Source organism: Ailuropoda melanoleuca, chromosome 11 (genome assembly GCF_002007445.2).
Source record: "Ailuropoda melanoleuca isolate Jingjing chromosome 11, ASM200744v2, whole genome shotgun sequence".
Taxonomy (NCBI): domain Eukaryota; kingdom Metazoa; phylum Chordata; class Mammalia; order Carnivora; family Ursidae; genus Ailuropoda; species Ailuropoda melanoleuca.
In genome coordinates this window covers 52,108,233-52,127,390 of record NC_048228.1, presented here as the reverse complement: position 1 = coordinate 52,127,390, position 19,158 = coordinate 52,108,233, and the positions used below count along the sequence as shown (strand labels likewise).

Sequence of the window (19,158 nt, the reverse complement as noted above, 5' to 3'; positions counted from 1 at the left end):
TGAACTTAAGTAATGGTAAACTTAGGATCCACCTAGGTGGGGAATCTCCCAAATACTAAGATTTCCTTTTTCACTTTCTCTCCCCCAAACCACATCCTACACACACAGACAGATACACACACGCCTCAAAGCAAACTGCAGTTAGCGTCTGCCCTGGGTCACTTCATGTGCTGCAGTGAACAGCATTGGGCAATGCTCTCAGCGGTTCTTTTGGACCACAACACAGGCTAGAAACCAATGTCATGGGACGCCTGCTTAGGTCACTGTTCTGTGACTGTTGTCTGCTTCTAATGATTACTCTGAATTCACAGAGTTTTAACCAACTTTCACCAGGACCTACAAGACCCAAACCACCGCACAGCCCCGAGTTAGGTCGTGCCTCCTGGACAACCAACAGAAGGCAGATAGGAGAGGTGCCCAGAGCCGCAGAGTTCATCCCTGGGTAGACTCAAACTCACCACTCCAGCCCAGGGCGGCAGAAGAGCCTAGGGAGGCCCGGCATGGGCCTGGGAACCTGTGCCGGGGTCCCAGCAATTCCAGTGATCAACTCTGTGCCTCCTGGCCCTTCGTTTCTCTGTGCCTTGGTTTCTTCAGCTGTAAAATGGAGATGAGAGTCCCTACCTTACAAGTACTCTTGAGAAGAACATGAATTCGAGTAAGTGAAGCTCATAGAACAAACAGTCCCAGGCCCAGAATAAGTGACGAGAAATTGTGGGTTGCAACTATTTTTGGGTCGTTGTTAATACTATTATTAACGTCGTTGTTTGGAGGACAGAGATGTGATGTGAGACTGTGACTGTAGGGCTGGGAGGGGCTCTTCCTAGTGTTATAGACGGATTCTGGCCATGGAGGAGGTCTCACCCCCCGCGACCCCCCCCCCCGCCCCTCCTCCAGCACATGCGCAAACACACACTATTAGAGAGGAAGAATTCCTTTGAGACAGATGTTCCTTCCCTCTCCGTGACCTTGACTGAAGGAGCAGCCACACACTCTGAAGTGGTCACCTGCTCCTCTTCTCCCATTTCTTACCTACTCTCTGGACCAGGAAGAGGAAAGAAAAGAACAAGACATGTCTGTTGCGTGAGAGGCAGGTGTGGGGAGAGAGACCCCTTAACAGGATGCCATAGTTCATTCCAGGCCAGCACAGGGCACAGAACAGACTCGAAGAAGGGCAAGAGATGACCTCCAGAGCAGCCACCTGTCTCCTGGGGTGCCAGGTCTGACCGGGAGCATAGCCTTCTGGGAGTCAGCTGTGGCTACTTCAAGGATGTTATCTGACTCTGTTCGGGCAGTTATTCCCAAAATAGCTTTCCTCCAGTCCCATCATCCATGGGAACTCACAAGCCCGTGCTTCAGGGGTTGGACCACAGCTGTAAAGTCATAGGAGTAGATGCCCGGGGAAGACCTGGGGCAGGGGATCCCAAGACAGACAGATGGAAAATATGCTGCTTGGGAACCTTCTCAGCACAGCAACTGGGTTCAAAAACTGCCAATTCTCCTTTTTTTTTTTTTTTGCCAATATTACATTTATTCATTCGACATTAAATAAATGAGTCGAGTACCCACGATGGGCTAGAGACTGCACCTGGGTTGAGAGTGTGGGAAGTAGGAGCAGAGATGCAGGATGAATATGGTTAGCACCTGCCTGGGGTAGCTCATAACACAACAGAGAGCGTTTGAAAGCAGCAGACTCAGAGAGCTGAGAACCCACAATAACGCATGTCATTTGCATGGGGGTGTCAGGAAAGCTGATCAGAAGGGTTGGGATTTAGTGAGGTCACAAAGAAAGAAGAAGAGTTGGCCAAGCTAAGAAGGGCCAGTAGAAGTAACGTGTATGTTAGTGATTACAAATGCAAAGCCTGGAGGGAAATAGGCCTGGGTTCGAATGTTAGCTTAACCATTTATCAGACTGTGAAACCTGAATCAAGTTCTTTATTTCTCTGAGCCTTAAATTTTTCATCCATAAAGTGGGACTATGTCCACTCATCTCATAAAGAGAGTTAAGTGACATGATCCCCATAATGCTCTTGGCACGGTACTAGCCCAAAGTACCCACAGGTAGAGGCAACTGTGGTTGCTCTTTATCCGTTGTTGTGAAGGTGGTGAAGTGGCCCCCTGAGAATTCCCAGCCTCCAGAGAGGCCCAGTGTTCCAGGAGGCTTTGCATGGATCTTCAGCAGCCCTCTGGTCAGGCAGAACATGTTGGCACAGTGGAATGTGCTAGCACAGTGGAATATTCTTGCATCTCAGCTTATAAAATATACAGATAAGTTTCCTCCAATTCTCTCTAATTCCTTCTGGCTCCAGGGCTTTTCAGCGTGAGTCACACCCAGTCTGTAACGGGCAAATCCCACTGAGGAGGACCTGAAATGCCAGCCGCCTTCCCATCCCCCACTCTCAGCCCCTGCCCTCCGAGTGTCCATACCTTCCACACAGGGCAGAGCCTTCCTTGCCCCAGCCACACCTTCCTCATTCTCTGTCTCCCTGCCCCTCCTTGAAAAAAGAGTTAAGTAGGACGAGAAGGGGAATTCCAGTTTAGTTTAAACAGAACTAGAGGGGGAAATGACATTTGTTTTCACAAGGAGGAAATCAAGCCTTTTCAGTTACCATAAAAATTGTGCTAATGTGGGCTCAGCAACCCCCTCAGATGCTCGAACCGTGATGCCCTGAGGTGTGGAACTTCCCAGGATGAGGGTCCTGGCTGCTGCTGAAGGTAGCAGCTGCTCTGGGGATCCGAGCAGGCTCAGGCCACAAGATCTCCTAGGCTCAGGACCTTATAGAGATTGACTTCCAAGGGACCCTGGCTCCCTTGGCTGGCAGCCCTTGAGAAGAGCCGGCAGCTGGCAGAATAGTTAAGAAGATGTCCTGAATATTTCAGTACAGCCTATCCTACCACTCACCTTTTGGCCCCATATTGAGCAGTACCAACCTTCAGAAGTGCCCCTTTGCTCAGCTGCCCTCAGGAGCCCATCAGGGGGAAAAGCACCTGCTAATCCCAGCTCTGGTCATGGAGGCTGCCCCTTGTGAACAAGGAAGGATGGCCTTGAGAGCCCCATTTGAGGACTGAGGCTACTTCGAGAGCTAAACAGACAGCCACCAGCCACTAAGAGGGGCAGCAGGTCACTCTACACTTGCCGTGTTTTGAAAAAGAACAGCACTTGAGCTGGGGAACTGCCTGACTTATCTTTAGAAAGAGGCACTGTATAAATATATCCAGTAAATCGCAGAATTGGAGGCGATTCAACTGCCTAGGGTTAGGAAAGAAACTTTGAAAAAGGTCAAACCTACAGTTTCCTGTATGAAACTGCTGGCACAGAAAGAAGAATCTTACAGAGAAATCAACTATAGTCTATCTCGTCTCCTGTCATTTTTTGTTTCTTTTTGTTTTGTGTTTTTTTGAAAGGGGCAAATTTAATTTAAAGGTCAGTTTTTAAACAGCTCCTAATTGCAACCACTGTATCTCTTTGAATCTTGAAAAGCCCCCAACAATTTACCTTGCAGTCATAATCCTCATTTCACAAGCTCTTAAAAGAGCTTTTAAGAGGCTTCAGTGAACTTTGAATTGTTCTCATTTCAGCACAGTTTGGAGACTGTGAAGCTAAGTGCAGCCTTTCAAAGCAGGGGTGGAAGTTTTCCATAAGGGGATCTGACCTTGAACTTTCTCTACTTGATCCAATCTGCACATCTGAGCATTCGGTGCCATAATTCTGTCTTTACTGTAGTAAAAAGGGAAGAGAATTAACCTGATAATTATACGAATCTAGCTCTGAAGGATTCCAGGAGCAAGGAGGTGGGCGTATGAGCCTCCCAATGTGCAGAAGCTCTGGAATGGTGGAGTGTGGTCAGTCTGTGTGGACACATCAAGCTCTGCTCTTAGCCTCAGTGTGTTAGCAGTGGACCTCTTTGGCTCTCTTTTAGAAATTCTAACCAGCAGAGAGAGCATGGAAGTTTGATGTAGACTTCTTTCACTCAAAACTTTTGGGGAGTTACTAAAGAGTTAATAACTAGACTGATTTACTTCTTAGCTCCGCTCTAATTCCTTTGGTGGAAGGGCTGAGGAGAAGAACAATATACAAAAGCCGTTCATAACAGAGGGAAAGAAAAAAAAGGGAGAAATGACTAAATAATCACAAATGATAAATCTCCAAAAATGCGGGGGCAGGTCCAACACCCTTGAGATCCAGTACACGACAGGTGGGCACTGGTCCAGGACGGTACATTTTGGATAAGATTTGCACTTGGTGTACGTGGCACCTCATTTAATCCCTCCTAAAGCCATGGGGGAGGGGAGAGCAGTCTTCTTTCTCAGTTGCTGCGGATGAATGGCATGTGAGTCAGTGTTTCGTAAATAACCCGTGCTACATACACAGCTAATGATGGAGCCATACTTGAATCCACATATTCAGACTCCAGACCTCTGATGCTCTTTCCAGTGTAGCGAAGAGTCCCGTTCATTTGTTGAAATAGTGAACAGTTTCCCAGTGGCCTGAAAGAGTACGTGGGGTCCCTAATACCAGCTTTAGTGCCAAAAAAGTCACTCTCACTATTAGGAGACAAGAGCCCAATTGATTCTTTGCATTTCTCAGATGAAATAAAGCTGAAGTATATACATTATTAGTCCAAAGCTCAGACAAAAAAAAGTGTTGTTCTTTCAAGTAGTAATCTTTGGAAGCAGTATGGTTATTCTTACAAAGCTACATGCTCAAAGGGTTTTTAACTGCCCATGAATAGTTGCCTTTGGAGCCAGATTTCAAATTACACAATAAAACATTCATGTTACTTTATAATTACACCTGGTTATTTCCATACAGAGAAAATAGTGTTACCTATCAGACCAGACCTTATTTTTACACCTAACTTGACTTTAGTTTCTACAAAATCGAATGGACCTTTCAAGGATGAAAACTCAACACACTTCCCAAAAAGGAGTTTAAAAAAAAAAAAAAAACAAAAACGCTTTGATTTGGTGGCATCATTAAAGGTAGTGCATCTCCTACCAAGATGATTCTTTTGAAGTGGGCACTACTGATACAGCTGCGTGGTTCTGTTTTCTTTAAAAACCAGCCGCGTTACTTTGTAGTGACCCTTGCACAGAGCGCTCTAAGCCTCCCAAGATCTCACAAATGGTAGGAAGAGAAGCCAGAACCCATCAAAGAAGAAAATAGGATGTCAGGAGATTTGAAATCCCCTACCCCTGCCACCAACGACAGCAGCAGCAACAGATGGATGTCGTTCTTAAAACAACAAATATCCCTGGAGACTGTTTACGGAACTCCAGGCCAGCCGAAAGGTCTCGGTAATGTCGGCCATTGACCCAATCTCTCGGAGCCTGAGAAGTGTATTGGTAACAGAATTAAGATGCTGGGTTTTGTTCCAGCGCTGACTTCTGTGCAGACTGATCGGAAGTGAATGCCCTTCCTTCATCTTCTCCCTGTGCCTTTCCTCCTCCGCAGGCAGCATCGCCGCCATTACGGTGACAGTCATTGCTGTGGTGTTGTTGGTGTTTGGAGTTGCAGCATATCTGAAGATCAGGTGAGACGCACCTTTTTCTTCCTTATGGAGGAAAGGATTCCATTTTATCAGGCTCCAGGCTGAGAGCTGGTTTGCTGAGTGCTTGTGTCCTGATGAGTATCTTAGCTCTCGGACATGCTGGTAGGGATGGAACAATGGGCAGCGTAGTGTATTCTGGACGGGAATCCATGGTACTGTATTTGAGCCTTGCAAAGCAGGAGAAATAAGCTGACATCTACAGCACAATGATGTAATGGAACGAGAACGAACTTGCAGTCAGGAGACGGAGGCCTTGGCCCTCTGTCTGTAACTCCCCTCCTCACCCTGAGAAAGCCACCTGCCTCCTGAACCTCAGGTTCTTCATCTGTGAAATGGGGCAGAGGCGGGAGCTCAGCGTTTCATAAATATTGATGTTCAGAATACTGCTGTGTGGTTGTGTGCCCAGCCTGTGTGGAGGTGTTCACTGATTCTAAGGCAAGATGTTGAAAGTACAAGGAAATTGTAGTGTTTTCAGGGCGCCTGGGTGGCTCAGTTGGTTACGCATCTGCCTTCAGCTTAGGTCATGATCCCAGGCTCCTGGGATTGAGTCCCACATAGGCTCCCTGCTCAGCAGGGAGCCTGCTTCTCCCTCTCTTTCTGCTCCTCCCCCCTGCTTGTGCTCTCTCTCTCTGTCTCTCAATTAAGTAAAAAATCTTGAAAGAAAGAAAGAAAGAAAGAAAGAAAGAGAGAGAGAGAGAGAGAGAAAGAAAGAAAGAAAGAAAGAAAGAAAGAAAGAAAGAAAGAAAGGAAGGTGTTTTCTATAAAATTAGATATCCGCCCCCGAGATTATGTCCTTATATTTTTAAGATATCTCATCTTTTATGAAATGAAGGTGATCACAGATGGCAGCTGACTTTTTACTTGCTTTAGCTAAATAGAAAGTTGCAATAGTCTGTGAGCCCCCAATTTTGCTGTCTACTGCTTTGTGAAATCCCAAAGGCTCAAAAACCACATGACTTACCCTGAGGGTCCTTACAGCTAGAACATGCCTAATGGCAAGTGACAATCTTGTTTGCCAGTCTGTGCAGTGCCTCTAACAAGGGACAAAAGGGCATGTGCCACTATGATGAGCACAGCCACTCTCCGACCTCCGACCCATTCTCTTGTCAACGGCTGGAGCCATCTTTATGGTAGCTCCGGGGAGACCCTGCCACTCCGTCCCTTACAAGCCCCTGGTGGCTTCCCCCTGCACTTCGAATTAAATTCTAAGCCCCCAGCTTGGCCCTCAAGGTCGTTCATGGAGCCTGTCCTACCTCTTCTCACTCATCACTTCTCTCTCTCCCTCTGAACCACCGAGCCGCAGTCACACTGGCTTTCTGTCTGATTCTTGGAAGACACCAGCCCTTTTTCTCTCCAGGCCCTTGGCTCTTGCCGGACCCTGTCTCTGAAGGCTTTTCTTCTAGCTCTTTCTCATGCAAGGTTTTCACATCACATGCTCCAGAAGACTTCCAGTTTGGTGCCTCATGACTTTCATCCTGGCTATTACCACTGTTTATTATTTTATTCATTGTTTTATATATTTGTTTACTTATTTATTGTCTCTTTTCCCCACACAAAAAAATGTTAAGCTCCATGAGGACCCAGACTCTGTGAGCACAAGACTGGGTGCAAAGAAGATGCTCAAAAAACTGAATAAGTAGGGGCGCATGGGGGGCACAGTCGTTAAGCGTCGGCCTTCGGCTCAGGGCGTGATCCCGGCGTTCTGGGATCGACCCCCACATCAGGCTCCTCCGCTGGAAGCCTGCTTCTTCCTCTCCCACTCCTCGTGCTTGTGTTCCTCTCTCACTGGCTGTCTCTGTCCAATAAATAACAACCAAAAATTAAAAAAAAAAAAACAATAAGTAAACACCGAGATGTAAGAATATACAGTTATGCAGGCGCTGCTGTGCACCCACACACGTATGCTCCTGACCGACATGTCTTCCCACAGCTGGGCCGCTACCTCCAGAGCCGCGCGCCCGGTGCCTCCCTCCTGCCCTGCTTGCCCGCATGGAGCCCACGTGTTTCATTTATTGTCTCTATCACACATTCCCTTTGCTGCCCTCTCTCATTTCCTCTGCTCCCCCCAGCCCAAACCAACACCCACCAGGAACCTCTCCCCTCCTCTTCCCCTTTTATCTCCCTCCATCTTTTGTTCTAAATTGTGCAGATCAATCTAATGATGGTGTCAAGTATGAGAGTGCCTTATAATATCACCCGTAGCTAAGTACAAAGAACCGGAAAGCCAGGTTTCAAAGAGAAATTGGAATTAAAGGGCCAGCGTTACCTGTGTCTAAAAGCCTCTATGAAAAGCATGCTTGTCTCCTTCATAGCTTAAAATAATCTCTTTTCTTCGCTAAGTCTGTATTTCCTTGACCAGAAAACTTAGTTTTATGAATTATATCTTACTAAATGGTACACTTTTCCATCCATTTCATTACTAGTTTATCAATGCAGATGCACTGTTTTCATTAGGAGTCAACTTGGCTTTGATGTGCTAGTCAGGGACCCTCATTCTCACTTTGTAGCAGTGTCTCTTTGTGTTGGGGTGGGAGGAGGCAAAAATGGAACTTACGGATAAACTTTAGAATCATTTTGCAGTCACAGTGGTGAGTTTCTGGAGAGCTGGGTCCCAAAAAATAGGACCTCCACTGGAATGTGGAGTGGAAGAGAAATGCTTTCCTCTTGCCACACACTTGCCAAAAATGATCTTTGTCTTGACTCCAGGCAAGAACTCAAACTACTGACTATACACAGGCAGTCTAGAACAGTAAGAACTCAGACTCCAGAAGCAAGGAGACCTCAGTTGGAATCCAAGCTCTACCAGTTTTTAGCAGGTTCTGGTGTGACCTGAGCACGTCACGGAGCTTCACTAACCCTCACTTCTCCTTCCTCTGTAACATGAGGGCCATAATATTAACTAGTTGGTAGCATTGTTGGGAAAATTAATGGACGCTGCTTCCCAAGTACATAGCACTGCCATCATCATCATCACAGTGGTCAACTGGAAGGAAGGGCCCCAGTAAAACCGTTGCTTGACAGTTCAAGCATCAGTTATGTGCCAGGCCCTCCTCTAAGCACCGGGGTCCCATCAGTGATGAGACACAATCCTGCCATTGCAGAACATTCTGTGTTTGGAATATTTTGTTAGCAGGTCATTAAAATCGGTTCTAATGAGTGCTGATTAAAATTGCATTACGTTTTATTTTAAAAATTTAAAGAGTGTTTTCTCCAGGCTTTCTCAACACCAGATAAATTCAGTGAATGATTAAAATGAGGTAGTCATTGTTTCTCTCCCCCATATAGGTCCTTCTTCTTAAATGCAGAAAGGCCCCAGTGGGATTAAGTTTAAGATTATTATTTATCTTCGGGACTATAAATTTAAGGATGGATAAAGTGATCAGACTCCTGTTTAGAAACCCCCTAAGGAAAGCCCCTTTCTGCTGCTCTGTTAATTATTTTGGCAGAATGATAACATAAGGAGGTTAAGAGCCCTCACGCATCTTAAGGTTGTGCCAAAACCCTTTCGAGTGTTATTTTGTCAGATTCTTGGAAAGCCCCACTTACCATTCATCAAAAATACATGTGGCTCAATTGACAAATGTGTGTGTGTGTGTGTGTGTGTGTGTGTGTGCATGCATGTGAACACACATACATGTTTGTGTGCATGTGTACCTAGGGTTAGGCTTTCCCTTGGCTGGAAATTTATTCCGTTCCTATCATCCCAGATTTCTGAGAACAGTAACATGACAAGAGGTCTCTCTCCAGTGGTCCTTCAGCTCACTTGGCTAGAGCAGCAAGTGGCTGAAATCACACCCAGGAGGAAACCACTCGTTTCTGGCCTGCAGCCCTGGGCTATCAGCCTGGTTCAGCCAGGCTCCCTGCAAATGCAGAAGAGTCTGCTTCAAAGGGTAGCCCCACAACCAAGAGAAGGGCATGTCTTGTAAGCTCTACCAACTGGCTCAGTAGTTTTCACCTTTTCCCAAATTCTGACTCCCTCTGAAGGCATCGGCCACCTCCGCCATTTCTTTCCACACTCCTTTTCCTCAGGGATGCATGACCCCTCGTCCTGTCACAATATCCCCTGCCTAGAGCACCACCTCCTTCTGTCATCTAAGCCACTGTCGGAAGTGACTTACAAACATGAACTGCCCTGAGCCTGCGGGGCTCTTCTCCATCACCGACCCCACGTCTTCGCTGGCGGCGCTGTGCCGGGGACAGAGGAACGTGGGCTTCGCCGTCGGGTTTGACAGGGACCCTTCTCCTTATGTTGAAGTGGCCTTGGGCAAGTTATAATCTCCCTGATCCTTAGTTTCTTCATCTGTAAAAATAGAGTGGATAACACCTATCCCTCAAGGCTGTTTTGAAGAAGAAATGGAGTAATGAACACAGAGCACCTGGGGGTTAAGAACATGTACTGTAGGGCAAATTTATCAATCACTCTGTGATCAGTTTTATAGTTCTACTCAGGTTAGGTAATACTAATACCTAATGCCTAACTCAGGATTGCTACGAGGATTAAATTATAATACGGAGAAACATTCAGCCCCTGGTGCGAGGTGAGGACAGCAGAAGGGCTAAGTCCTGTTCTCGTAATTGTTGTGCAACAGTGCTTACTGCCTCGGCGCTCAGAGATGGTCGCAGGCGTCCCATTCAGTAGGCACTGGGGATTTGGGGGGGAGGGGGACGGGGAAGATGACACAGCAGCCCCATTTTCTAATTAGGCACCGACGGGCAGACTTCCATGTCCCATTTGCTGGTTTCAGTCGTGTTGTGCTCTACGCCCCTGTGAGGCTGCGTCCATGTCATAGGCTCATAAGCAGAACTACTTCTGGGCAGTCTTGATTCCAAGGCTTGTGTGCAACTTGAAAAGAACGCAAAAGGCCTGCCTGCCTCTCGCAGAAGGGTGTCTTTAATTAGTGCTGATTGAAGAATGAGGTAAGTTGGTTTTGCTTTTGTTTCGATTGGCTCAAAACTGTTCTGCCACGAGATAATCCCCTGTGTGGGAGACAGTATCTGCTATCGCCAGCAATGTGGATGCTGCTATAATTAGGTGTGGGTAACCCAGACGGACAACGCGGGCTGTTTCCTTCACAAAAATAAATGTGATCTTGATTTATAGACACAACAGGGCCTGGCTCGTAAGGCATTTTGCTAGAAGTCACCTGTTTGGCTTTAAGTCTTCCAGTGATTACATTTTATACAACGGGATGCCTTTTGGTTGTTGGTAGGTTTAAAGAGTAGGCCCAGCCAGCCATAAAGTCTAAGATCTTCTAGAATTTGTTACTGATAGGTTGACTTTTTTAGATAGGCTTTTGGCATTCTTTAGGTCCGCTTGACTTGATTCTCTAGCTCAATGGTTCTGAAACGTTAATGTGCGTAAGAATCAATGGGGGAGCTTATTAAAAACACAGTTACCTTTCAGGTGACGACTCGGCGATGTTAACAGCGCCTCCTGAATGTTCTCATAAACCCAAATTAGTCACATCCTAACTTATTTTGACAGAAATCCAAAAAAGGGGAAGATGCTTACAGGTGATACCATACAAAGTCTTCAGGAAGGAAGTAGGTCTTAAAAGAAATTAAATGATGGTGACTAACATAATATAATAAAAAATTATTATAAAGAAAGAAATTAAATGAAAACAAAAATGAAATTTAATTTAGTATCCTGTATTTTATCCTCAGAATGTGTCCGTGGCTTATCTAAGCAAAGTTGGGTGCTCCTTTCTGCTAAACATTGGAAAAACAGCTTTGATGAATATTGGACACCTCATTGTCATGTTCCAACTTAGCATATTTATGCTTAGAAATAAATTCCATCCACTTATAGACCAATATCTATCTGTGAAAACGTGGGATTAGCAAATACCAGTCTATAAAAATGTTTATGATTGAAAAAACCTGTATTTCTATCTGAATTCACTTATATAATCCATTCATCACTTTTTCTCCTTCAAGTGTCTAGTGCATTCCTCATGACCATTGTCCCTGTTCACATATCTGTCATTAAGGGTCTTTTAGAAGAAATACATTTCAAAACAGTCCCCCCCAAAAACAGAAACAAAAAACACCAGCACAGTTTCCTGGGTCTGGTCTCATAGGTTCTGATGCAGTGTGGCAGCTCACAGGTGAGGCCAATGCTGCTGGGTGTGAGAACCATACTTCGAGTCGCCCTGACCTACCCCCATCTCCCAACACTCCAAACACACACACGCTAGATACGGTGCCCCACTGCTTCGTGTCTTGGTTACTTTGGACATGCTGATCCCCCTGCCAGAGGTGTTTGGTTCACCTCTTTTTTATCTGGCTAATTCCAAATTGCCTAGCTTAAAAGAGATGCTCTCTGGGAAGCCTCCTCTCCACCATCCCCATGGGGAACCCCTTACCGCATGCTTCTCCTTTATACGACTCAGTTCCCTATCCTGGAATCGCAGCCTTCTTTGTCAGTGGGCTCCACTAGAAGGACAGAAAGCCCCTGGCAGTACCTGACATACAATAATTGTTTTATACATAGTTCCTGGAGAAGTGAGTGATTCTGGGTAGCGAAATTTGGGGTATAGTGGCAGTGGTCATTTACTCCAAATATGGGGAAACGGGGTTTAGAAAAGGGGAAGCATGTGGGAACCTGTTAAAGCCATACACTTTCGTTAGTTACCTCGTGACTCTGAACTTCTTTACAAATAAACGGGTGTTTCAATATGCGGGCCTTTTCTGTGATGAGTATCTGCCAGGATGATATAGGCAGATAATTTTAAAATAGGAAACAAACAAATTTCATCTACTCCTTCAAAGTAAAGGTGATTATTTAAAGATAAATTCAAAAGTAACTGCCCTTTAAAAGAAACCCAGACTGTGGACAGAACACCTTGAAAATGAATGATTGGAATGTTTCCATCACTGGGATTTGGGTAGAAAGATAGGACTGATAGGTTTCCTAAATTATGATACTGATTCTGCCACTAACTTGCTACAGTAACTGTAAATTCACCCCTAATGGTCACAGCTTTCTTAGCCTCAAAACCTTCACTGACCGTGTTCCTTTCCTAGTTTGGACAAATGTGCCATGGCTCTGTAAGATGGCAACATCAAAGGAAGAGGGGTGAAAGACATACGCGAAGTCTTTGTACCATCTGTGCAATTTTTCTATAAATCTAAAATCATTCCAATAATTAAATAATTTATTTTGAAACAATTACAGTTCAGTAGCTAGCACACCGATATGTTGTTTGCTTCTTCCTCAGAGCCCCTGCACCTTCTGTTCTCTCTGTATGGTTTATCTCAGGCATCCACATGGCTCATCCCACATCTCATTCACCTGTCTGTTCAAATGTCATGTTAGTGAGACTTTTTTTCTGATCACCATATTCCTAATGACAATCCCCACCTCAGATTTGGAACTCCTCATTCCTCTTTGTTGCTCTGTTGTCCTCCACTGCACACATTACCATCCACCATTATATTTTTCATGTCTTATTTGTTGTGCCTGCCCCCACTGGAACATAAGGTCCCTTTGGACAGGGGTTTTGGTCTGTTTAGCTCACTGAAGTATCTCCTGGACCCTGAATAGGGCCTAATAGATTGTAAGGTTTCAGTGAATCTTTAAATGAAAGGAGCCAGGCAGGGAAATGGCAATCAGAGAAAGCAAGCCCCCGACAGAAACAAAGGAGACAGTGGCAGCTGTACCAAACTGGCTTTGCAGATGGATGATCATAGTCTGAAGGCTTAATTACCAGCGACTAATGAGCTGTAAGTTAGGCTGTGTTTTCCCAGCACTAAGCCATATCTTTTTCATCTTTTTATCCCTCCTTCTTAGCACATAATAAGTGCTCACAATTGAATGACAGGACTCACTTGACTCGAGAGGAGAGAACTTGGGGAGTTGCCACAGTAAGCAAAGCTGGAGCCTAGAGGGAGACCTGGGCTTGACCCTTGTAAAGGAGAAGGCGTTTTCTCAAATCAGTGTGTGTCAGCACAAGGGAAGTAAAACACTCCATTCATTTTCAAAGACAGTTGAGTTCCATTAAATATCAATGCTACAGTTATCATAAAATAGGTACCATTTTGGAGTTGTGGAGAAGGCCTCCAACAGCGGATGTCATCGCTGCGTGTACTAGTTGTCACAGGGCATCAGCAATTAGGGACGAGGACTGCTTCCTGTTAGAGCAAAGCCGTTTGAGAAGGAAGCCATGAGGCCAGGGCTTGACATAAATCACTCCCTATTTTGTCCCCCGGGTTCTGCTTTTAGCTCACTAACCCATACAGTAGCGGCAGCACGGTGCTCACAGCACAGGGCCATTGATTAACAGGGACTGTGAGCTCTGTGCTGAGTGCTTTAAAGCCACATCATTGCCTCAGAGAAATTTAGCTAGAATTCTCTTCCCTCTTCCTATAATTAAGGTCAAAATGTGGCTCTGACCCTTTGTATTCTTTAATAATATTTTCACTCTGCCCAGTTATATTACACAATGAATTGCCCCAGACCATAGAAATCCCTGCTGGTATTGACCAAGCAAACTCCATCTGCACTATTTATGTGTACCTGGTGTCAGCCCTCATCATCAAATATTTAAGAAAGAGCCACTCTGCCTCAAGAGCAGCGTGTGAGATGTTCAGAAAATTCAAAGAAAAGCAAGAGGCAGTCTGCCCCCAAAAGGTTTACCATCTAAGGGAGCCGAGGCATGGTGAAGAGGCATAGCTATGTTGGGTGGTGCCAGACTTGTGGAAGAAACTGAGTTAACAAAACTGCTCTGGCCTGGTGATGAGGCCGTTCGTACTGACTGCTCTTGAGAGTGAAGTGAGATGAAGCCGTGTTGCAGAAGGGAGCTGGGAGACCCAGATTTCAGTACCAGCTCTGCCATTAAATCATGTGGACAAAGGCATCGAGATTCCTCGAGCCCCACTTTCCTTATCTCAAGGGTGAGGTTGTTTGCCCCTCATGGACTCCACAGGTACCAATCTGAAAACCTCCCCATTGCCATCTAAAACATGCATGATTTAAGAAGCTCTGACCTAGAGAGATAGCTTAAAAGGATCATTAATTATTCTCATATCACACACACACACACACACACACACACACACACACACACACAAGCTTGTTTGTCTTCCTCTCTCTCCAGTATTAGAGGATTGATTCAAACCTGGCTTGCATCCCAGCACACCCAATTCTTCTTGCTTAGGCTCATTAATATATTAAAACAAGCCCTCCAGCTTCACTACATTCCCAAATAGGGCTTATCTATATCTCTTGCTTCACCTTCCTCAGTTGTTGGTATTTTGCTCAACTCCCTGTTCATTCCAACAAGAAGGCAAAGAAAAATGAAAGTAAAGGCCCATCCTTTGCTTTTATTTTTCTAGTATTCGTGTAGTGAGCATCTCTTATAAAACAGCAGATTTGGGTACAGTTCTGATCAAATAGTCTTGTCTGGACTAAATATAAGCAGGAAAACCTGATGACCAAGAGTTTTTTAATCCTCTGACCCCACTCCAGCATAATGCTTCAAAAAAAAAATTCAAATAATAATATAAGAATCTGGTTTTATAACTGTGCCCGGAGTATGGTTTCAGGAGTTCCTGGTGGGAGGGAGGCTTGCTTTTCCCTCTGTGCCCTCTTCTACTATTTGCAGATTTGCCATGTGCTGGTGTAAGTTTCATTATAATAAAAATGAAAAAGCAGTGCTGGCCAACATTTACTGTGCATTTACTATGTGCCAGGGCTTTTATATGCATTACCTCATTTAATCCTCCCACCAGCTCGAACACATTTTAAGTTTCTCCATTTTATAGATGAAGAAACAGGGGATTAAACACATATGTGAGGACATACATCTATTGACCCAACTGATACTTCTTGGGAATAAAATTATGTGATAGATATAAAACGCTGCAAGAAGCTCTATCACCATACAAGGGTGAGGCAGGGGTACGCTGCCAATAAACGAGCAGGTTTACTAGGTAGATGTTGGCCAGCCTTGCAACAGTAAGTCATGCTAAAATTTAGGCTCAGCTCCAGTCATACAATCCCCAGGTTTTTACTTGTTCATTCTCTAGCTTCCATTGCTCAACCATCCTCTTGAGGATCTGATTGAGGCTGGAGGGGTTAAATGTGGGGGGGACGTGTTGGCAATGCATGGCCAGTGATCTTGTGTACCAAAACTGGCCTCCCCTCTTCCCGTCGATCAGAAGATCAGTGGTGTGTTACGAGTGGTCTCTGTCCTTCTCACACCCACGGAAATGAGCGGGCCTTTAGGGCAAACAAAGCATATTGTGGAACATCCTCAAATTTCCAGGTGCACAGGCTAGTTCAGCTGAGCCAGCCCTCAGAATTTTGAGGACTAAGAATCTAAAACCAGCTCAGCAAGGGCCTGGTGCTTTGCCACAGATCCTCTCTTTTCAAATACCTGCATATGTAAATAAGCTTCCGAAGAGCAACAGCAGCTATTTCAGCAACAGATAGAGGTATAACAAATGCTTTTTGTGCCTTTCAGATTCTATTTTCATTTTGGTCAGTTTTCATATCGAGCTGAGAAAAAAATGAGGGGGAGTGGGCCTGTTTGCCGGTACTATATATAGCAGACATGATTTCCGGTGGCAAGGTGTAATCATTCACACACGAACGTGAACCTCAGAGCCACTCGATGCTCATTTTGTGATGTTCTCCTAATCCTGACAGTACTTTTAGCCAAACAATGACTATAAACCTCTCTGGGAAGCTCCCATCTTGTGAACAGATAGGCTTTTGGGATTTTTTTTTTCCCCAATCACTGTTTCTTCCAAAAACATTTATTAAGGACTTACTATGTGCTGGATATTCTTCTGGGCATTGGAGATAGTGCCAAGAACAAACAAAGCAGGCAGATCATCCATACTTACAGTTTAGTTGGGGGAGGTGGCGATAACAAAATAAACAAATAAATTATATAGTATGTTAGTAGGTGATGAATACTTTGAGAAAATTAAGCCAGGAATGCTGGGAGTGTGGGGAGGGAGTTGCAAGTTAAATAGAGTTCTTAAGAAAGGCCTCCCTGAGAAGGTGACATTTGTGCAAAGACTTGACAGCGGTGAAGGAAGGCGATCTGGAGGCCAGCTGTTCCAAGCTGAGGGAACAGTACGTACAAAGGCCCTGAGGCAAGAGTGTGCCAGATGTGATGGGGCGGAGCAAGGAGGCATGGTTGGAGCAGAGGGAACAAGAAGGACTCGAACAGCAGCTCATGTGTTCAGAAAAATAACAGGGGCCAGACCCGGCTTCGCAAACCATCGTAATGACTTTGGCTTTTACTCTGTGGCATAAGGAGCCACTCCAAGGTTTTAAACAAAGGAGTGAGAACTATCTGATTTCAGTTTCTTAAGAAATAATACTAATTGTGAGACAGGTTCCCAGAATGACAATCAAAGCCTGTTAAACCCAAATTGCCATTGAACTAAGGATGCTAATCAGACACTGGGAAGCTCAGAGCACGGGATCTAGACCCAGGAGGTGAGAATCTGAGTGATAGCTCAGTTGAGTAACTTTGTGCACATCAATCAATAGCTCAGAGAGAGAACTTTTCCCCGTCAGGGAAATAAGCAATTTCTCTCTGTGGCCTTATTTTGAGGATCAAGTGAAAATGGAACACAGAAACATCGTGTAGATTGTAAAATACCATATGCAGGTCAGGAGGTGGAGGGGACAGCAGCAGCGGTTGTGGTGGCGTCATTATGATTCCTGGGAAAATTCAGTCCAGGACTGAAGTCAAGTGCCAGCAGCGCAACCTTCCCTTTGCTATTACTTCTTATTAAGTAGCCATAGGAATGGGCCCTCCTTCTCCAGCACTAGAGGTCAAGTAGAGATCCAGCTGATCTCAATGGAAGGGGCCAGCGGGGCTCCCACGTGAGCAGTCCTAACTTCCTGGGGTGTGTAGACTGAGGCCTCCAGGGCTGGCGGGTGGAAAAATCATGTCTCCCCTCCTGCGGGCCCTGGAAGCCTCCCCCGGGCAGGCTGCCAGGCATTCCGCTCTCCTCAGACAGGCAACTTCTCTACATAACCACAGCGATCTCCTCCCCCCACCAGGCACTCCTCCTACGGAAGGCTTCTGGATGATCATGACTACGGATCCTGGGGAAACTACAACAACCCTCTGTACGACGACTCCTAACGAAGGAATGTGGCCAGGACGAGGGAGAACTGTTGTTTATTTATAAGTGCTTTCCCAGTAGAATTAATACGAGTACCTGACACACATCGAGCGACAATCTCTTAAGTCCTGTTTCGTTGGTTTGGTTGTTTTGTTTTCCGCCCTCTCCTCTGGCTGCTATAACTTCCCCTTTCTGGTACAAAAAGAATCATTGTTTAAAGGTGAGTGGGGGCTTCTTTGCAGCTGAAAAGGGCCAACCTGGAGCTGGAGCTGGAGCTGGAGCCGCACGCCGCCCACCGTGGTAGAAGCTTCTGTACCCACCGCAGGATGCACCGTAAGAGGGACTGGAGGCCAGGGATTGAGTTCTTCCGTCGGGGAGGGGGGTTACTTTTAGGGGAACTTTTTGTTTGTGGTATTTCTTAAACTTTTTCTTTAGGAAATTACATACATTACATCTCCATGAAATGAGGGAAAGGAGATGAGTACTGGGAGAATTTCACCCTGCAGGTGAGGAAGCAGGCGCTGCTTGGATTCCTTTTTAATCTCTGTTTTTACCTGGTTGTATCACAGGATGCCTGCTTGGCTCCGTGAGCTGGATCCCAGCTTCTTTTTTTTTTTTTTTTTTTTTTTTTTTTTTTTTTTTTTTTTTTTTNCACTCTGGAAAACAGTGTGGAGGTCCCTTAAAAAGTTAAAAATTGAACTACCCTATGACCCAGCCATTGCACTACTGGGTGTTTACCCCAAAGATACAGACGTAGTAAAGAGAAGGGCCATATGCACCCCAATGTTCATAGCTGCATTGTCCACAATAGCCAAATCATGGAAGGAGCCGAGATGCCCTTCAACAGATGACTGGATTAAGAAGCTGTGGATCCCAGCTTCTTAACTGCCTAATTAATGGAGGAAGAAACTAGATGGTGCCCTGGAGGAGGCCAGCAGGCCGAGGGACAGCGTAGCACGTTGCTGTCAGATCTCAGCGTGCCTTCTACCTGTTCTCCCCTCCAGGCCACTCTGCTCGGGGTGCCCATTCTAGGCAGCTGCTCCCCGCATCCGGCCCACAGCCTCTCCCCAGGACAAGGCTAGGAGAGGAGTTTAGTTAGAGAAGAGAAAGGGGGAGGTGCGGTGGGGCAGTGGAGGAGGCCGGGATGGGAGGGCGGGAGTGACCTGCACAGAGGACCACCTGGGGGAAACTAGGAATCAGCCCCCAATAACTAACAGAGACATCCACTGCTCGGAAGAAGCTCGAGAATCCTTGTTTTATACCCACAAAACAGCTGGCTCACTGCCTTGCTGTCTGCTGGATAACGGCTGTAGACTGTTTTGTAAAAAATTGTAAAGGCATCAGTCTATCTGCAGTTGCTCAGTGAGGCATTTCCATAGGAAACAGACACCACGATTAATCCATTCATTCTTCCCCTATGCTTACCTTGCTAATTCTGCCCTCTACTTAATAAACACTCCTAGGTACATGGTCTTAAACTCCTAGATCTCGAATTTTGAGAAAGAACTGATCA

The 19,158-nt window shown here is 45.6% G+C and overlaps 1 protein-coding gene across 3 annotated transcripts in view; it reads left to right on the top strand.

The window, feature by feature from the left end:
- PARM1 (prostate androgen-regulated mucin-like protein 1) overlaps positions 1-18,237 on the top strand; it is a 100,573-nt gene extending 82,336 nt beyond the window's left edge. For 2 of the 3 annotated variants that reach the window (XM_011224879.3, XM_034671681.1), the window contains 2 exons: positions 5,453-5,531; positions 17,581-18,237. In XM_011224879.3, the coding sequence (XP_011223181.1) occupies positions 5,453-5,531; positions 17,581-17,665 (164 nt within the window). In that variant the 3' untranslated portion in view covers positions 17,666-18,237. The remainder of the gene's footprint in view (positions 1-5,452; positions 5,532-17,580) is intronic. The other variant, XM_034671682.1, reaches the window with a different exon arrangement.
- The last annotated feature ends 921 nt before the right edge of the window (positions 18,238-19,158 follow it).